Genomic DNA, 18,574 nt, shown 5'->3' with positions numbered 1-18,574 from the left:
GTAAAAATGTGCAATGTTGTCAATGGCCTTCTTTCTTTTTCTTTCTTCATTTAGCTGGTGACAGGAGTATGGGAAGGCGGATACAATTTCTTCTGTCAGGATACGCACAGTGGAGGTGAAGCTGATATGAAGGTAACATTATAAGCTGACTCTACTCTTTTGCTTTGCTTCTTGCATTTGGAGCGAAGGTCAGTACAATTCTTACATATTTGGGAAAGACGTGTTCCCTTCTCTGTTATTGCCAAAGGAAAGGCTTTGCTGTAATTTGCATGCTTTGATAGTGCCTTGAAAGGAAAGTTAGTGCATCATCACTAAATCCATCTAGTCCATCCAGAGTTTCCCAAACTTGGGTCTCCAGTTGGTTTTGGACTACAACCCGCATCCATCCCTGATCTGCTAGCTAGGGATGATGGGAGTTGTAGTCCAAACACAGCTGAAGGCCCAAGTTTGAGAAACCCTGATCTAGACATATCTGAACATAAAGCAGTAATGCAAGCACCCAATGTTGATAACTCAAGGCTTGTAAGAAGTGCAGCCCACTGTTCTGTGTATTGCTACTTACATATGTTTTCAGTGGACCTCTCTAAAATTCCTAGCTGGAAACTCCCTCGTTTTATGAGAAACCTGACTCTGTAGGGTGTGTGGGAAATACATGTAATTTGGCTTATTGGCACTAAATAAAGATACTTTCCTGGAATAAAATTGTGCTTTAGTTGGTTGAATTCATCATTTGGCAGTGCCACGGGTGATTTGGTACACTTAAAAACTGGTGCACATCCCTTCTGACGTTAACAAGGAGATGAAGACGGCAGTGCTTTCATTGGATTAGGAGCCATGCAGATAAATATTCAGGAGGCAATTGAACATGTTCTGTCAGCTGCTTTCATTTCTAGCATTAAAGGATGCTAGACAAGACATAGAAATCTCTGTCCCAACTTGGCCAGCCATGAATCTCTTGCTTAACTCCGTCTTGCGCATAGAGCCAAGTGAAGGGTGGTTAAATGCTTTGGGTTAGTCACTATCTATAGGCTTAGCCCTACTGCACAAGGTTGTTGCGAGGCTAAAACTGGGGACACCGCTTCTAACATTGGATAGCTTTAGCATACAATACTCAAGAATCAAAAGTTTTGTGTCTCTTTTGTAGGAAATGTGTACATTTCTGGGCATTCTGCAGTTTTCCATTTTGAGCTCTTGATACTGGAGGTATAGAAACTTTTGCAAATGAAGTGACAATTGAAAGAAAGAAAGAAAGAAAGAAAGAAAGAAAGAAAGAAAGAAAGAAAGCTTTTCACTAGCTTGAATTGCAAAACTTGCTCACTGTTTTGTAAGATATTGGTTGGACCTAATAAAGGTACTGCCTGATGTAGGTTTTTGGATTTCCAACCACACCCACTATGGACCAACACAGCTATTGGCCATCACTTCCCCTCCCCTTGCCCCACTTTGCCACAGGGTGAAGGAGATGCTATACTAGTAAAATCAGCCAAATGGCATTGTCATGGGTAGTGGGGAGAGAAAGGGCAACCATTCAAAACACAACCCACCCCCCTGTATGAGAGTTGAGTCGTTCTTCATCCAATCCTTGGCTCTCTTAATGACTCAGTTCCTCCTGAAAGAGATCCGTTTCCTGTAACCATTGTTCCCAGCAGCAGGCTGTCACTCCTAGCATTGTAGTGTGGTCAAGAGGCAGTCTGGGTTCATTGTTCTCCAGCTGAGCATGAGAACTTCTGGGACTTGGTTTGCGTTATGCAGTAGCTGAATGGGAACTTAGGAGATGGTTGCTAGAAACATAAGCTTGTGGTTAATGCAATGTGGCATAGAAGCCACTATGCCCATAGAAATTCTAATCTACCTAGGACAATTCTCCTCTAAGGAGCTCAGGGTAGAGCACATACGAGAGGAAATGTTGCTTCTAGCACTGCACCCTATGGAATATCACTATGAACTTTTCCCACCCTTTTTTCTACAATATAATATAATAATAATAATTTATTATTTATTATTTATACCCCGCCCATCTGGCTGGGTTTCCCCAGCCACTCTGGGCGGCTTCCAACAAAAGATTAACTATACATTAAAATACCAGTCCTTAAAAACTTCCCTAAACAGGGCTGCCTTCAGATGTCATCTAAACGTCAGATAGTTGTTTATTTCTTTGACATCTGATGGGAGGGCGTTCCACAGGGCGGGCGCCACTACCAAGAAGGCCCTCTGCCTAGTTCCCTGTAACTTTGCTTCTCACAGTGAAGGAACTGCCAGAAGGCCCTTAGTGCTAGACCTCAGTGTCTGGGTTGAATGATGGGGGTGGAGACACTCCTTCAGGTATACTGGGCCAAGGGCGTTTAGGGCTTTAAATGTCAGCACCAACACTTTGAATTGTGCTCAGAAATGTACTGCGAGCCAATGTAGATCTTTCAAGACCAGTGTTATGTGGTCCCGGCAGCTGCTCCCAATCACTAGTTTAGCTGCCGCATTCTGGATTATTTGTAGTTTCCGGGTTACCTTAAAAGGTAGCCCCACGTAGAGCACATTGCAGTAGTCCAAGCAGGAGATAGAGCATGCACCACTCTGATGAGACAGTCTGAGGGCAGGTAGGTGTACCAGATGAAGCTGGTAGACAGCTGCCCTGGACACAGAATTGACCAAAATGATTCCCAGGCTGCGCACCTGGTCCTTCAGGACCAGGGTGCCCCCCACACCCATCCGCCCCCTGTCCCCCCCAAACAGTACTTCTGTCTTGTCAGGATTCAACCTCAATATATGAAGCATCATCCATTGGTTCCCTCTGGTGTCTTATAAATACATACAAATTTGTGCAGACTTTTCTGGACCAATAAGGTTAGACCTTGTCATTATTGAATTTTTGTTTTTATATGACTGTCTATATTTGTATCTCTGTTTTTAGGATACTGTTTTATTGTTTTTATGTTGCATTATTGGACACCACTTAGATGTTTTTAAATACTGAGCAGTTTAGAGGTGCTCTTAAATAAAAAGATAATAATAATAATAATAATAATAATAATAATAATAATAATAATAATAATTTATTTGTACCCCGCCCATCTGGCTGGGTTTCCCCAGCCACTCTGGGCGGCTTCCATAGAAACCAAAAATACAGTAAAATATCACAGATTAAAAAACTTCCCTGAACAGGGCTGCCTTAAGAATTCTTCTGAATGTCAGGTAATTATTTATCGGTTTGACATCTGATGGGAGGGCATTCCACAGGGCGGGCGCCACTACCGAGAAGGCCCTCTGCCTGGTTCCCTGTAGCTTTGCTTCTCGCAATGAGCGAACCGCCAGAAGGCCCTCAGAGCTGGACCTCAGCGTCCGGGCAGAACGATGGGGGTGGAGACACTCCTTCAGGTATACTGGGCCTAGGGCGTTTAGGGCTTTAAATGTCAGCACCAACACTTTGAATTGTGCTCAGAAATGTACTGCGAGCCAATGTAGATCTTTCAAGACCAGTGTTATGTGGTCCCGGCAGCTGCTCCCAATCCCTAGTTTAGCTGCCGCATTCTGGATTAGTTGTAGTTTCCGAGTCACCTTCAAAGGTAGCCCCACATAGAGCACATTGCAGTAGTCCAAGCGGGAGATAACCAGAGCATGCACCACTTTGGTGAGACAGTCTGCGGGCAGGTAGGGTCTCAGCCTGCGTACCAGGTGGAGTTGGTAGACAGCTGCCCTGGACACATGCCCAGGACAGCTGACCTGCGCCTCCATGGACAGCTGTGAGTCCAAAATGACTCCCAGGCTGCGCACCTGGTCATTCAGGGGCACAGTTACCCTATTCAGGACCAGGGAGTCCTCCACACCAGCCCGCTCCCTGTCCCCCCAAAACAGTACTTCTGTCTTGTCAGGATTCAACTTCAATCCATTAGCCGCCATTCAAATAAAAAAAGCTCATGTTGTGTAGGATAGGCTGAGAAGTAATAGCTTTCCCAAGATTAGTGAGTGAAGTTCATGGCTAAATTGAGAATCCTGGAAGAGCTCCACACTCTTTCTGTCCTGGGGTGTTAGATGTTGAAGTCTTAGTGTTAACCCTATTAGAACATTTCTGTATCCTGCCAGGATATCTCAGATAGATTTCTTTACCTGTCAGTGTCCAGCAAGCAAAATATTCTTATAAAAGCAAATCTGAAATTGGCCTGCAGTCAAAAGAACTGGAAAACCATGAAACTATTTTTAACTTGTCTCTCCCTCAGAACATAGTGCCTGAAAATTACATCTCCCATTATAGCCAGTGAACAAATAAGAATCATAATTGCCTAATTCCCTCATTTTCAGTTCCTTTGTTTCTTATAGTACTGAACACTTCTAAGGAAACACTTTCTGACATTTGCATGTGACAGTTTGAATGGAGAAACAGTAATAACTAGCGACAAAGAATGAAGTATCTCATATCCTTCGAGAGGACACTGTGAGACAGATGTAGTGCACAACTCATTATATAAAATGATAAAATTAGATCACAGACAGAAGCAGTGTTTTAAAACATGAAAAGAAATGACCCTGTTACAAGTGTCTACATTTCAAAAGCAGCGAGTAACTTCTTTAATGAAGGCTACAAGACGATTCCACTTCTGTGTTGTTTTGCGGCATCCCGGGAAAATCAGCTGTCTTCTTCTGTTTTCCATGTTAGTTTGCTTTAGCTGACGCAAATCGATAAGCTTATGCTTTTACAAGTTACCTTTTAAAAAAAGAAAAGAATGAAAGATATTTCAGATGTGTAGATGTTAAAAGCATGAGCAGTATCAACCCAGGTTTCTTTAGGACGCTGTTATGGGTGACACCAACTCGACTCAGCTAAATTTTGGACGGCTAATTTAGTCAGTGGTGCCAAAACCCAGTAGGCCGGGGGGACGGGACTGCAGGACCAGGGGCCAATTGTGGCCCTTCAAGTTTCTTTAGGACTTTTTGGACTGGTACAGTCCCAGAAGTTCATCGTGACATGCCTTTTGGGTTCTCATGCCTAGAGCTTTTGAAACATCACTGAAAGGTCAGGCCATGTAATCATGCCAATGAGTTTCCTTTCTAATTTTCAGAATCTCTCTATTATGAAATTTGGGGCCAGTTCAGATGTCACAATCTTGGCCTGATAAACCATGTCTTGTTCAAATGGGAAGGAGCCATCCCCTGTATACTTTCTCTCACCTGCTTGGGTGATTCTCTTCAGAACAGATGTCTGGGTTTTTTATACCAGAGTTCTCTGTATCATCCAAACCAGAAAGGGTGATTGGCTCTTACCAAAGAACCAGATAGGTAGGCTCTTACCAAACCAGGAGACATAGCACCAAACAATAATAAGCATGAGGTGTCTTGGATTTGTGTGTGAAGTGTATGGGCTTAAAATGGACAGTAGTGTTCTTTCAATTTATTGAAAGTAGACTTAGCTGTTGTCTTCATCTTCCAACCAGCAGGTTAGCTGGAGTCTACACACTCTTCTTTCTTCTTCTTTTCATTGACATTATAGAAATAAGATTAATATGTTAGGGAAGAGATGATGTTATACGTTGAGAGGGATTCCACAAAATGGGGGACAGTATCATCATTATCATCATCAGGTTTATGTGCATTGGACTGAAAATAAACTTCCTGTAGAGAGAAATGTGGGAAAGATTTCACGACAAATAAAAGTCCTAATTTTTCCAAAATCGGCTCTTCTCCATATAACAGTGTGGATAACTGTCTGCTCACCTTTCTGAACTCCAGTTTGGTTTTCAAGTTCTCAGTGTCAGGCATGAGGTTGAACCGTTCCGTGTCCTGTAACATCATCTTCACACAGGTTTTGGCATGTTTGTGGAACAAGAATTCTTCGTGATTTCACATTACGGTTGCTTGCTTGCAGCAGTTTTTCTCTCCTTCCACATCAGCCCAATCTTCTGCGCCTCATTCTCCCCAGCCTGGAGGAAAGCCATTTCCTTTTAGGGAATACAGTAGCACAATCCTCTGTTTGTTGCTCAGATTGTTCTTTGGAGATCACAGTAGCAGTGTAGAGATTAAAACCTCTCCCCTGAGTGTCTTGGTGCACCTGAGGTACACTTGAATAGGCTTCTAAATCACTGCCTCTTTTGCTTTATTCACTGTTTTGGTTTTATGACTACAATCCAGAGCATGCCCGGGGACTTAGGTCCTCCCAGAAAGCACCTTACTTTATTTTGAACAGCACACATGCATTGCCGGCTGTTTTTGAAACTTCCCTGTCTTTGGGACAACATAGCAAGCTGCTTTCGACCTAGCAAAATCAACAACTCTCAGGTCAAGACCAAAGCCCTGCAGAGAACATGGAGCAAGTTACCCTGTTCTGGTAACTAATGCACAAAGAGGCTTCCGGGAAGGGTGTCAGAAAGCCACAAATCCCATTCACCAACCCATACATCTGCTGTGTACAATGGCCCAGCACATCATTGGATGTGGGCACATTAAACCCTGGTCAGGGTACCCCAGTCAGGAGGTGCTGTACATCTTTGTGGACAAGGCCTTCTCTCAGACATGACTAGCACATGAGTCAGCATCTAAGGGGCCATGTTCAGTACCTAGAGATAAGAAGGGAGAGGCCTCCTCTGCCACTCAGTCAGCATTGCCTCATGCAACTCCCACCTTCCTCATCTGCCTGTAACAGCATGATAGCCTACTTGTTGCATCAGGTCAGAAAGAAGGCAGCGCTGGTACACAGGGCTGGAGCTGCCACTAAGTATTTGTGCCTTCAAGTATCTTTTAAGTCTGTTTTTTAAAGTGGTCCTGGGGATAGCTCAGTCTGTTGAGCATGAGGCTCTTAAGCTCAGGGTCGTGGGTTTTGAGGGTCACTTTGGGCAAAAGATCCCTTCATTGCAGGGGGTTAGATTAGACCCCTCCCATGGTCCCTTTTGACTCTACAATTCTTTGATCTATGTTTTATTATGTCTTCTTGGTTCAAAGTCTGTAGACTTTACTGCTATTTTCTTATGACTACTGTATGTGAACTGCTTAGAGGTGGTTTTTTTTAAAAAATAAATAAGTGGCTTATTCATTTTGATAGATGATTATGATAGATAGATGATAGATATAGATGATAGATAGCTAGATAGATAGCTAGATAGCTAGCTAGCTAGATGATAGATAGATAGATAGATAGATAGATAGATAGATAGATGATAGATAGATAGATAGATAGAGAGAGATAGATGATAGGTGATAGGTGATAGATAGGTGATAGATCATGACTATCACACTGTATGGCTGAGCACCCAATAACCCAATTTTCAGTTACCCCCATGGTTGTTGAAGACCATCAACCAAACATGGCTAAACCATTTTGCTGGCTTGCTTCCTGAGATCATCATTTCTGAACCATAGTGCTGTTATTGGCAAAGCATATTATGTAACACTAAGCCATCGTTTGCTCATGACTTGTTGAACAAACCATGGTTAAAAGAACCTCAGAGACCAGACAAAGCTTTGTTTCCCACCTCCTGCTCTTGCCTCATGCCTGTGTAGCTTGGCGTGTTCCACTGCACTTAATGCAAGCCATGGTTTCACATGCATCGGCCAAGCTATGGCTTTAAATAGTGGTTTGTTGCTACAAAATAACCATGGTTAGTATGCTAGGCTGGATTCAAATGAATGACACAGCATTCTGTTTGAACTAGGCCTATATTGCAATGATTATTGATCACCAGGATCTGAGGGGCGGGGAGAGATTATTTGCTGGGTCAGTAGAATTTGCCATGAGCTGTCTTATTTCATTTGCCTCAGTGGAACAAATGCCTGACCTCTTTCCCTCTCCTTTTAGATCATACGTGTCCTTTGGTGGTACTACTTCTCAAAGCTCATCGAGTTCATGGATACTTTCTTCTTTATATTACGGAAAAATAACCACCAGATCACCGTTCTTCACGTCTATCACCATGCAACAATGCTTAACATCTGGTGGTTTGTTATGAACTGGGTGCCTTGTGGCCACTGTAAGTATTCTTGTAATTCGTGACTAGAGACCTGTGCGTGTGTGCATTTCCTGAAAGACTCCTTCTGTTTGAAGAGGGTGTGTTAATGCATACCTTCACTTTTTGGGGAAAAAGTCTCCTTGGTTGGAAATGGGTAGGGTTGTGCTGTTTGCCAGCAGCTTGTTGTGATTCAAGGACCCGCCACCCACTTGGGGATAAGAAAGACACATGGACACAGTATATTAGGTTAATGGGTTTAAAAAGGCCACAACTTTATTGATTACAGCATTGGCTAAAACAACAGAGCATGACTCCACCCCCTCAGGGAGGGGTGAGTCTAAAAAGGGTTAACCACCAGTGGGAGGAGCCTGTTGATGCAAATACAACTGAAAGTTCCCCCTGATGTTACCGGGGGTCGTGCCATGGCCCTAGCCACCAGCAAGGGCATCGGACAGGATCCACGACCGCCGGATTCCTTTATCGGAATACCCATAAAGTGGAGGAGTAGGCAATGGCCACACCCTGCCCTTCAATACACAAACATATTCCAATGCCTAACCGCCAATACCTAAAAGTTGTGACGATTTGCTACAGGGTAGGCAAAAAACCAAGTGGCTGGTGCCAATTTGCCAGTTGGATAAAAATTCTTACCAGGCCCCTTGGACAACCAAGGCAACCAACCACAGGTCCATAGCAATGTCAAGAACCAAGCAGTGAACTAAAGGGAGGGTGGGTGATCCCGACAAAAACCAGCAGCGGAATGAAAGGGAAGTGCTGCCGCGGCCACATGTGAGCGACAAAACCCTGTCCTCAAGCCTCCACCTGGTTGGTTGGCTACCTGGGTGCATGGTGCGGCAACCAGGCCAGCTAGGCAGGGGCTGAAACACCCCCTGCCAATGCAGGAAACGGCTCCTGCTCACAACTCCTCCCCTCTGTATGGAGGAAAGGCTTAACAGCAACCTCCTCCTCAAAGCTGTTTCAGTTCTGTACATCTCCCTCTGTTCTTTCCACTTTTATCCAACTGCTCTTAGGGTTTTCTTAGCAAGCCATCGACTTTGCATACACAATTTCTAATAACTTGAAGCCAAAGCTTTCATCCATGAAGCTCCTCGTCTTTGACATGGCCTTTTAATTTGTTCCCTGGTCAAATATTACTTGCAAGCTTGCTCTGTGGTTGGCTGGCAAGCTGGATTTGTTTAAGTACAGTGGGAAACTGGCACTCCAAAAGTCTTCAAAGAACAGTGCATGTGAACTGCCATGATTCTACGTGATCATAACCAACCTCAGTAGAACTGTTTTACCTGCTGCCAGCCTGCGCGCGCGCGCTCTCTCTCTCTCTCTCTCTCTTAAATATAATATTTATTAATTTTCCATTTTGTAACATTTAAATACATCCTTATTTTTCCACAGTAATTTTTTTGCTCTTATGAGCTATTCAACTTCCCTCCCACCCACCTCATGGTTTCCATATTTCCATATTTGTATTTTTTCCTACTTATCTTTCATCATTTCAATTGGCACATTTTTAAATAAATATAAGAAGTTATGAATCATAATCGTTACAAGACTTTTAGATCAATCCTGCTAGTGTTGTTTGCAATTGTCCTTCAAACATTGTACAAATTTACCCCAGTCCTTTTGGAAAGCTTGATCATGCTTGTTTCTAATTTTCCCGGTCAGCTTCGCCAATTCTGCATATTCCATCATCTTCGTCTGCCACTCTTTCCATTTGGGGGCTAAAAGAGTCCTTGCTGCTGTAGTTGCATACATCAACAGTTTTTGATCTCTCTTTGGCATTTCTTCACCTACTACAGTCGGACCTCTACTTATGTATCCCACTGGATACGTAAACTTCGGGTTGTGAACGCAGGTTGTTTCACCCCCATGAATGTATGCGCAGAAGCAGCACCTCCAGATATGGACTTTTCAGGTTGCGGATGGACCCCCGGAACGAACTAAGTTCGTATCCAGAGGGTCCATTGTATACCCAATAGGAACGCTTCTGGTTTTTTAACAAACGCACACTCAGCCTGCTCTCTTTTTTATTGTAATTAATCTTTGCATTTTTAAAAAATGTGCTGGTTAAATTGTAAGCCACATTTGAGCATTTCTTTTAAAGGAAAGGCAGGAGAAAACAAATTTGAATGAACAACGACACTTGCAAACTGTACGGAGAATATTCAGAGCTGGCAATCCAGTGTTTGTAGCTGCTGTACCAGCCCACTGAAAGAAAGGATGAGGAAACATTTGCTTCTTGCTGCACTTTGATGCCCTTGGTGGCATCAGTTCTTTGATGATGCACATCTGGGTGTGAATTCACATTGGGGTACCCATTCAGCTGCAAAGCTTCTGCATATACGACCTGGTACAGATAGGGCTTCCTTTTCCATCTCTGCCTTACTATGCAGATGGAGTGAATGTCCCTAACCTAAAGGCTGAAAGCTTGTTGTCACATGCAACTGGATTCAGGACCAGAGCCTGTGAAGGAGCTGGCAATCTTATTACCATTCATGTTGTTATTTAGTCGTCCTAGTCGTGTTCGACTCTCCGTGACCCCATGAACCAGAGCATGCCTTGAAAACTCTCACTTTCTTCTTTAAGCTTCTCCTTTTTTATGTCCATGGAGTTTTCTTGGCAAAATACTGGAGTGGTTTGCCAGTTCCTTCTCCTGGTGGATCACATTTAGTCTAAACTCTCCGCTATGACCTGCACGGCATAGCTCATAGCTTCTCTGAATTATTCAAGCCCCTTCGCCATGACAAGGCAGTGATCCATGAAGGGGATTACCATTCATAGCCCACCTCTTAAAAACACAGTTCAAGCCAGTCTTAGGAGGGGAGAGACATTGCTCTTAAGGCAGTTAAACCCAATGTGCATGGCAGATTGGCTTTCGACATCTGTGATTGTCTCTCTCTCTCTCTCTCTTTCTCTCTCTATATCATTGCATTTGCAATTTTGCATTTAGTTTTTGAAAAGTTCAGCAGGTCATAGGAATTGAAATGGGGGGGCGGGAAATAAATGAATAATTAACTGTAATAAAGGGAATATGTAATAGATAAAAGTATGTTATATATTACAGAAGGAGAGGGCAAGAATGGAAACACCAGGGAGGGAGGACGGGAAGTCAACTTCTTATTATTATTATTATTATTATTATTATTATTTATTAATTAATTAAATTTGTTTTAATTTTGAAGTTAAATTCACTAAAAAATTAATTGGCAAAAAAAGAAAAGGAAAGTTCACCGGGTCAGTTTAGTGGTTTAAACTTGCATAGAACAACAGTTTAAGCATGTTTTTTGTGTGTGTGTTTTTTGCAAAAAATAAAGAAAAATCAACTAGCATCTCTTTGTATTGTTTCCAGCCTATTTTGGTGCCACCCTTAACAGCTTTATCCATGTCCTCATGTATTCCTATTATGGGTTATCGGCTGTTCCATCCATGCGTCCATATCTCTGGTGGAAGAAGTATATCACGCAGGGGCAGCTGGTGAGTAAATGGTGCCTCTGTACATTCTTTTCCCCTCATATGCCCATGTGCTTATGGTGGCTGTTACAGTGTGTTACTCTAATGGGGGACATTTAGTTATATAATGCCCCCTTCAGACTGGAGGTCAGAATCTTTTTAAGATGACAAAGCTGCATATAACAGAAGTGGAGAACCGTTTATGCCCTAGCTACTGCTTACAAACCTCTCACTTGTACACCAAGTCACTTGTAAGTCGAGCTTTACTATGCTTTGCTAACCATGGAGGAATGGGAGCAATACTCAGCTCTTTTCACTGTCTAACTCAACCCTTGTGAACCTAAGACCAGCCACATGATATATTTTTAAGCAGTGACCCTACAGTAGAGATTGCAGTAGCTTCCTTTGTTTTCAATGTGAGCTGCCTTGGGAAGGTGATAGATTTTGAGATACATAAGTAAACTTGTAGTCTTTCCTCCCCCTTTCATAATATCGCCATGCTGCTTGCGAATACCTGAGCTTAATTGAATGGCACAGCTAAGGGGCTAAACTTGTACAGGGTGTGTGGTACCTACCCATCTCCCACTTGGAGAGCAATGGGGTCTTCCAAGGGGCACAACCACCAATCTCTTACAGCCAGGTACAAAAGGCAATTTAAAATCTCCACATTCATACCCAGCTATACTACTACATAGCAAATGGCTTCAATGTACTCCTTTGTTTGTCTGTTTTCTTGTTCATCCTTTCATTTTTCTTTTCTTTTTTTTACCTTTAACAGACTCAATTTGTCCTGACAATCTTCCAGACAAGCTGTGGGGTGGTTTATCCTTGTCCATTTCCCCTGGGATGGCTGTACTTCCAGATAGGCTACATGATCTCCTTAATTATCCTTTTCACAAATTTCTATATTCAGGTAAATTAAGATTTATTCCTTTTTTTGTTTTTTGCAAATGTTGATAAAGAAAATAACAACTAGAAAGTTTGTGTATCAGAATGCACTTCTAAAAATTACTGGACTGTTGGTTAACAGGAGGACCACCAATAGTCAATTTTATAATTACTTTGGTGCCGTAACGCAGCAACAGGAAGCATTCCCTGCCAACCGTAGGCAACAAATGGAGACGGGAACTTGCACTCTCTCTTATGCACTTGCCGCTATGTGAGAGGATTGGCCTTCTCTGCTGCCATTAGAATCTTATGTAACAGATACAAGGGGCAGTCAGTTCCTATTGACTTGACTAACCCCCCCAGCCCCCCCAGTGTTGGTCCAAAAAGCATTTCAAATGAATGAAATGGACTTTTCTGACATGGAAATGTGCTTGGCCTAGTGGCTGCAGCTACTTTGCAGTAGCTGGTCCCTGTTTAGAGAAATCCATTTGCATTTAAATCCCATTGGTGTTAGTTGCAACTAACTTTTCCCAATGATTTCAATGGAACATAGGCACAACTGACTTAAACAGGATTGGGACCAGCTGCTGTGGTATCAAGTCAGGTATAACTTAAAGCAACTTGTTTAATGAAGGAAACTACTTTTTTCTGAGCTATTTTGGAGAAGAAACAACTTGAAGACATATTCGATGGCCTTCTGTTCTAATAGGAAAAGAGTAGCTATAAGTAGTGGATAGAGATACTATATATATTTGTTTTGTTTTGCTGTAATGCTAAACAAGCCTTCCCCAAACTGATGTTCTCCATATGTTGCTGGACTACAAGTGCCTTCATCCGTGACATTGGCCATATGAAATGAAACCATAGTTTAGTGTTGCAGAAATGAGCTCATGCACTGCCCAAGCATGGGGAGCTGGGAAACTTCCACCTCAGTTTTAGATTAACCACAGCTTTCTGTGTCGTCTGAACTCAGCAGACTGGTTAATCTTAACTATGGTAGCTTTGAAACCAAGCCAACTTCAAATTATAGGTTAAGAAACTGGCTTGTTTCAACAAACTGTAGTTGACATTAACCATAGTTTAGGGGCACATAAGCAAGAGCCTTGGTTTCATTCTTGCCTTTCCTTTGGCCACTCTTCCTCCCACTAGTTTGCCAACAAACTGTAGTTTCCTGTTCCATTTTATATGGGAAGTTGTGGTTTGTACAAACCATACTTTGCTCCCATACCAAGATATCAAACAGGGATGTTATGTTTTGTCATTGAATCTGAATAGGGTGTATGCTTCCTAGTCTTACGTCCATATGAAGGGGCAAGATGCTTGTTAAATAACAAAATGAAATTGGTAAGTTTGCTGCTTTGTTGCTGTGTGGGACGAAAGCTCACTACTGACCTATGTGATTATTATTTTTTAGACTTACAACAAAAAGGCAGCGTCCAGAAGGAAAGAGTATCAGAATGGTTCCATGGCTGCTGTGAACGGGTATACAAATAGCTTTTCTTCCCTTGAGAACAATGTGAAGCAAAGAAAACAAAGGAAGGATTGAAGACCAAACTGAGAAGCCATTTTGATATTCCGGGCAACAACAACAACAACAAAAATCATCTGATTGTAAGCACAATATGTGTTGTGCACTGATATAATTCTTGACAGCTACTGTAGCTATTCCTGCCTAGAATAGTGTTGATTTATGTAGGACTTAACAAGTGCAAAACATCCTAGAAACTATCCATAGGCTCAAGTTGATGGTGTTGATCATACTGGGTGGTCACAGACACGAGTGTAAACTGTGGAAGGGAGTATTATTGTAGTATGTGTGCATATATCTATATATAAATACATAGATATATTCGTCACTGCAGTTGCCTTACTAGTCAATATGATAGGTGCTGAATTATGATTCACAATTTCAAGACTGTAATCCAAACTCACATTTTTTAACTGTAGATAATGCATGTGATTGTGATTTGTACAACAAAGGTTTTTTTGTCTGTGTTAAGGTGTTTTTCCTTCCCCAGTAGTTTAAAACACACATGCCTTAAATTTGAAGTAAAGCAGGGCCCAAAACTTAATACTGGTTTGAAAATGTATGGAAATGTTTTGACTCTGGGAGCGACTTCTCACGGGGCTGAGACCCAGTTACCAAATAGACATGCTATAGTGTCTGTTGTGAACGGTGCACATGTGTAGAAATAATAGCTTTCCCCCTTCAAAATGCTTGTTGGGTGGCAGCTGGGATAAGACAGCTTGCACATGCTCATGTGCACTCTTGATCAATGATGCAGCCTGCGTGTGCCCCTGTATTTGAGGGTCCCAAGAACAAAATGGACTATTGAGAAGCCATCCTAGATGAGTTGGGCTCCTTTTGTGAGTCAACTAGAAGTCTGCTCTGTGTTGCACTGAAGTTGGAGTAATTCTCCCACACGTGATCTTTTTGAAATGAAAGATTCACTGGAAAAGCTGGACTCTTCATTTCAGTCACGACTTGTGCAGGAGAAAGACATTTGATTGTGCTTACTGTCTTTTTAATTCCATTATCACAAGTCTGCAGCAGTTTGGTGGTTCAGTTTGATTTTGTCAACTAGGTTTTAATTTGCACAAGTGATGGGGAAGTTAATTGGCACTTAAGCAGCATCCGTACCTGAATGCTGACTCTCTTCCCTTCTTTCAGCATTAGAGAATGCAATGGGGGGGGGGAGACATCTTACTCCCTTTAAAAATCGACATTCCCAAGTTGTAGCCTGTCCCTTTTAAAATTGCCACAGAAGTGTGAGATGAACCACCTGCGGCATTTTTCTTCCCTATCCTTCTGACCAGGAACTGTGTAGAAGCCACAGCTGGTTCATCCCCCCAGTTCGTTAAAAGTTTAAAAGATGTAAAAGTGAATCTCCAGGTTGCATCCTGGCCAGCCAACCATTGACCTACCTGCAATTTAACTGCAAAGCAGTTTTCTGACTGTTGCAGAAGTTGTGACATGTCCACATTCTCCATTGTTTGACAAAACTCAGCTTGCAATTCTTAGCTGGTGTTTTTCTTGCTTGCTTGCAAGCTTTGAGTCGGATTCCAACAGCCACAGGTGGAATCCCACTGGCAGAACAGGGTTTCCATCACTTCCCTTTTTCTCAGAAAGCTGACCCGGAGTTCAGAGGATCCTTGAGAATGATGAAGATGGGGTTTGGCTTGTGGCAAGGGGGGCTACAGCTGAGGGGAAATGGGGAGCTCCCTCAGAGCAAGCAGAGATACTCTTCACTCATATGGAGTCAGCCTTTGGATCCAAACCATTGACTTAAAAAATGTGCCTATAGCAAAGGGGTGTGTGTGTGTGTGTGTGTGTGTGTGTGTGCTGGAAAGTGTGCAAATTGGGCCATGCCAGACTTTTATTGTTGTCTTGCGAAAAACCCTTGGAAATAGGTTGGTGATGAATGTCTGTTTCTTAGTGTGTGTTGTGTATTTCACCTGTACTTCCTCAGCCTGTTAAAAGTTTATTAAGAAACTTGTATAAAGTGTGTTGGAAACTTCCCCGCCCCCCCCACACACACTTGCAATGTCATAAAGCAGGCACCTTTAATGGATATACTATGTAATTTGGTGGAGTTTTAGCCTACTAACTTGTTGGTCATTGAAATTCATTTGTCTCAAGCCATCCTATTGCTTCCATCCCCCAAGTTTATATATTAATTATAATTTGATATTTATACAAATATCAGTTTTACCATGTTTTTGCACAGCTGATATTGGGGGAACTAATGTGTTTTCCCTAATGGGCTCGCATATTATTTTTATTTTTTATTTTTTGCTTGTTTTTGAAATGAGAGGCAGAACCAGTTTATGTTTGTCTGCTTTATGTTCTCAAAGCTTGTGTGTATATATGTGTCCTTGGTTTCTAGGTACTGATTTGCAAAGTCTTTACATATTTCATACAGCAGCTTCATCATTCAAAATATGCTGTCTAAACATGTGTGCTAAAAATAAAAAAACTAGCTTGTCTGAAATATCGACATTGTCAACATTTTGTGTTTTTAATCATTAAATTGTTATTGAGTACCTGTGCCTGCGTTTTAATACAGTGGCATCTTAGTGGATTTGAGAAGCTTTGCCGTGGAAGTGAAACAGTTCTGTTATGTGCAAATGAAGCCATCAACTGACCACTAAACCATGGCTTAGTGTTACGTGGGTGACCTGCATGAGCCTATAAACACTGGGCTCATGTAGTCTCTTCTGCCACAAGGCTTGGATAAGTAATTTACCTAAGTTTAGTTTTGCATAAGTATTAAGGTAAAAAAAAAAAAGGTAAAGAACCCCTGGACAGTTAAGTCCAGTCAAAGACGACTATGGGGTTGCTGCGCTCATCTCACTTTCAGGCCGAGGGAGCCGACGTTTGTCCACGGACAGCTTTCCGGGTCATGTGGCCAGCATGACTAAACAGCTTCTGGTGCGACGGAACACCGTGACGGAAGCCAGAGTGTACGGAAACACCGTTTACCTTCCTGCCACAGGGGTACCTATTTATCTGCTCGCACTGTTGTGCTTTCAAACTGCTAGGCTGGCAGGAGCTGGGACTGAACAACAGGAGCTCACGCTTTCACAGGGATTCGAAGCGCCGACCTTCTGACTGGCAAGCCCAAGAGGCTGTGGTTTAGACCACAGCACCACCCGCATCCCGCTAAGTATAATGTACAAAACAATGGTTAGTTAAACAAGCCAGCTTCATAATGTTTGGGTTTGAAGTTGCCTTGTTTAGAAACCAGCCACTGCTTTTTATAAATCAGGATTCCTCGTTTGTACGTAACATTACGGGATTGTCCACATTTGATCATTATTTAGTTGTTGCCCCCCCCCCCTTTCGAATTATACCAAAGTAGTCCACACCTGCACATATAGATGAGGAGGAACTTGGGTCTTTCTCGTTCATACCAGTAGGTGTCCCATTTTGTATTTGTCTCTGCCTCCTAATTTGTTGATTCTGTTACACTAACTCAGTAGTGACTATAATAGTGCAGATAGCTGTGCATGCATCATTAAAAAAAGAAATCCCCAGGCAAGAAGAGTGCTAGACCACACAAGCAGGAAGTTGTAGATGTGCATGTGCAGTTTTCTGGTTTTGTGCAAATATGAAAGTTCAAAATGGAGAAAAAAATCCTTCATTCAGGAGCATGCAAGAAAAGAAAAGAAAGCATTGGGGAAGTAGTGGGCATGGAAAGTGGAGTAGCGGAAAGTGACAATTAATCCACTCACCCCAAAACAGACAAATCAAACAAATAACCTGCGACTTCAAGAGGACCAGTTTAGAGCCTAATTCTCCCCAGTTTACTGGATTATCTCTGTATCAGGTAAATGCAAATTTACAGGGGGAAACCATTGGGACTGGTGTTGTTTGAGGGTAAGGCAGGCATCCCCAAACTCGGCTCTCCAGCTGTTTTGGGACTACAACTCCCATCATCCCTACCTAACAGGACCAGTGGTCAGGGATGATGGGAATTGTAGTCCCAAAACAGCTGGAGGGCCAAGTTTGGGAGTGCCTAAGGTAAGGTCATGTGGACTATATAAATTAAATAGGAATGCAAATAGCTGCAAACACACAGTAACCTCTGGGGTAAAGGTAAAGGGACCCCTGACCATTAGGTCCAGTCGTGGCCGACTCTGGGGTTGCGGCGCTCATCTCGCTTTATTGGCCGAGGGAGCTGGTGTACAGCTTCCGGGTCATGTGGCCAGCATTATCTGGCCAGTGTGGTGTAGTGGTTAAGAGCGGTGGTCTCGTAATCTGGTGAACCGGGTTCGCGTCTCCGCTCCTCCACATGCAGCTGCTGGGTGACCTTGGGCCAGTCACACTTCTCTGAAGTCTCTCAGCCCCACTCACCTCACAGAGTGTTTGTTGTGGGGGAGGAAGGGAAAGGAGAATGTTAGCCGCTTTGAGACTCCTTAGGGTAGTGATAAAGCGGGATATCAAATCCAAACTCTTCTTCTTCTTCTTCCCGCTGGAGCGGTACCTATTTATCTACTTGCACTTTGACGTGCTTTTGAACTGCTAGGTTGGCAGGAGCAGGGACTGAGCAACGGGAGCTCACTCTGTCGTGGGGATTCGAACCTCCAACCGTCTGATCGGCAAGCCCTAGGCTCTGTGGTTTAACCCACAGCGCCACCCGTGTTTCTGACCTCTGGTGTAGACAAGCTCTAAGCAGAGATCCTCTTAAAATAAAACTAAAGTCTGCAAAAGGCCAGAACAGAGAGAAGAATTGCATGAGTTCAAAGCTTCACTTGGGCTACTTTTGCGCAGCAAACTAGACCATGGTTTGCAT

The 18,574-nt window shown here is 42.8% G+C and overlaps 1 protein-coding gene across 2 annotated transcripts in view; it reads left to right on the top strand.

Annotated features, from left to right (window-relative positions):
• Nucleotides 1-16,270, top strand: part of ELOVL5 (ELOVL fatty acid elongase 5) — a 74,705-nt gene extending 58,435 nt beyond the window's left edge. For both annotated transcript variants that reach the window (XM_081857414.1, XM_081857413.1), the window contains exons 4-8: nt 55-132; nt 7,775-7,946; nt 11,290-11,414; nt 12,169-12,303; nt 13,693-16,270. In XM_081857414.1, the coding sequence (XP_081713540.1) occupies nt 55-132; nt 7,775-7,946; nt 11,290-11,414; nt 12,169-12,303; nt 13,693-13,824 (642 nt within the window). In that variant the 3' untranslated portion in view covers nt 13,825-16,270. The remainder of the gene's footprint in view (nt 1-54; nt 133-7,774; nt 7,947-11,289; nt 11,415-12,168; nt 12,304-13,692) is intronic.
• Nucleotides 16,271-18,574: the final 2,304 nt, after the last annotated feature.

This window comes from Podarcis erhardii, assembly GCF_964252035.2.
Source record: "Podarcis erhardii genome assembly, chromosome: 3".
Classification (NCBI taxonomy): domain Eukaryota; kingdom Metazoa; phylum Chordata; class Lepidosauria; order Squamata; family Lacertidae; genus Podarcis; species Podarcis erhardii.
This window is presented reverse-complemented; position numbering and strand designations above follow the sequence as displayed.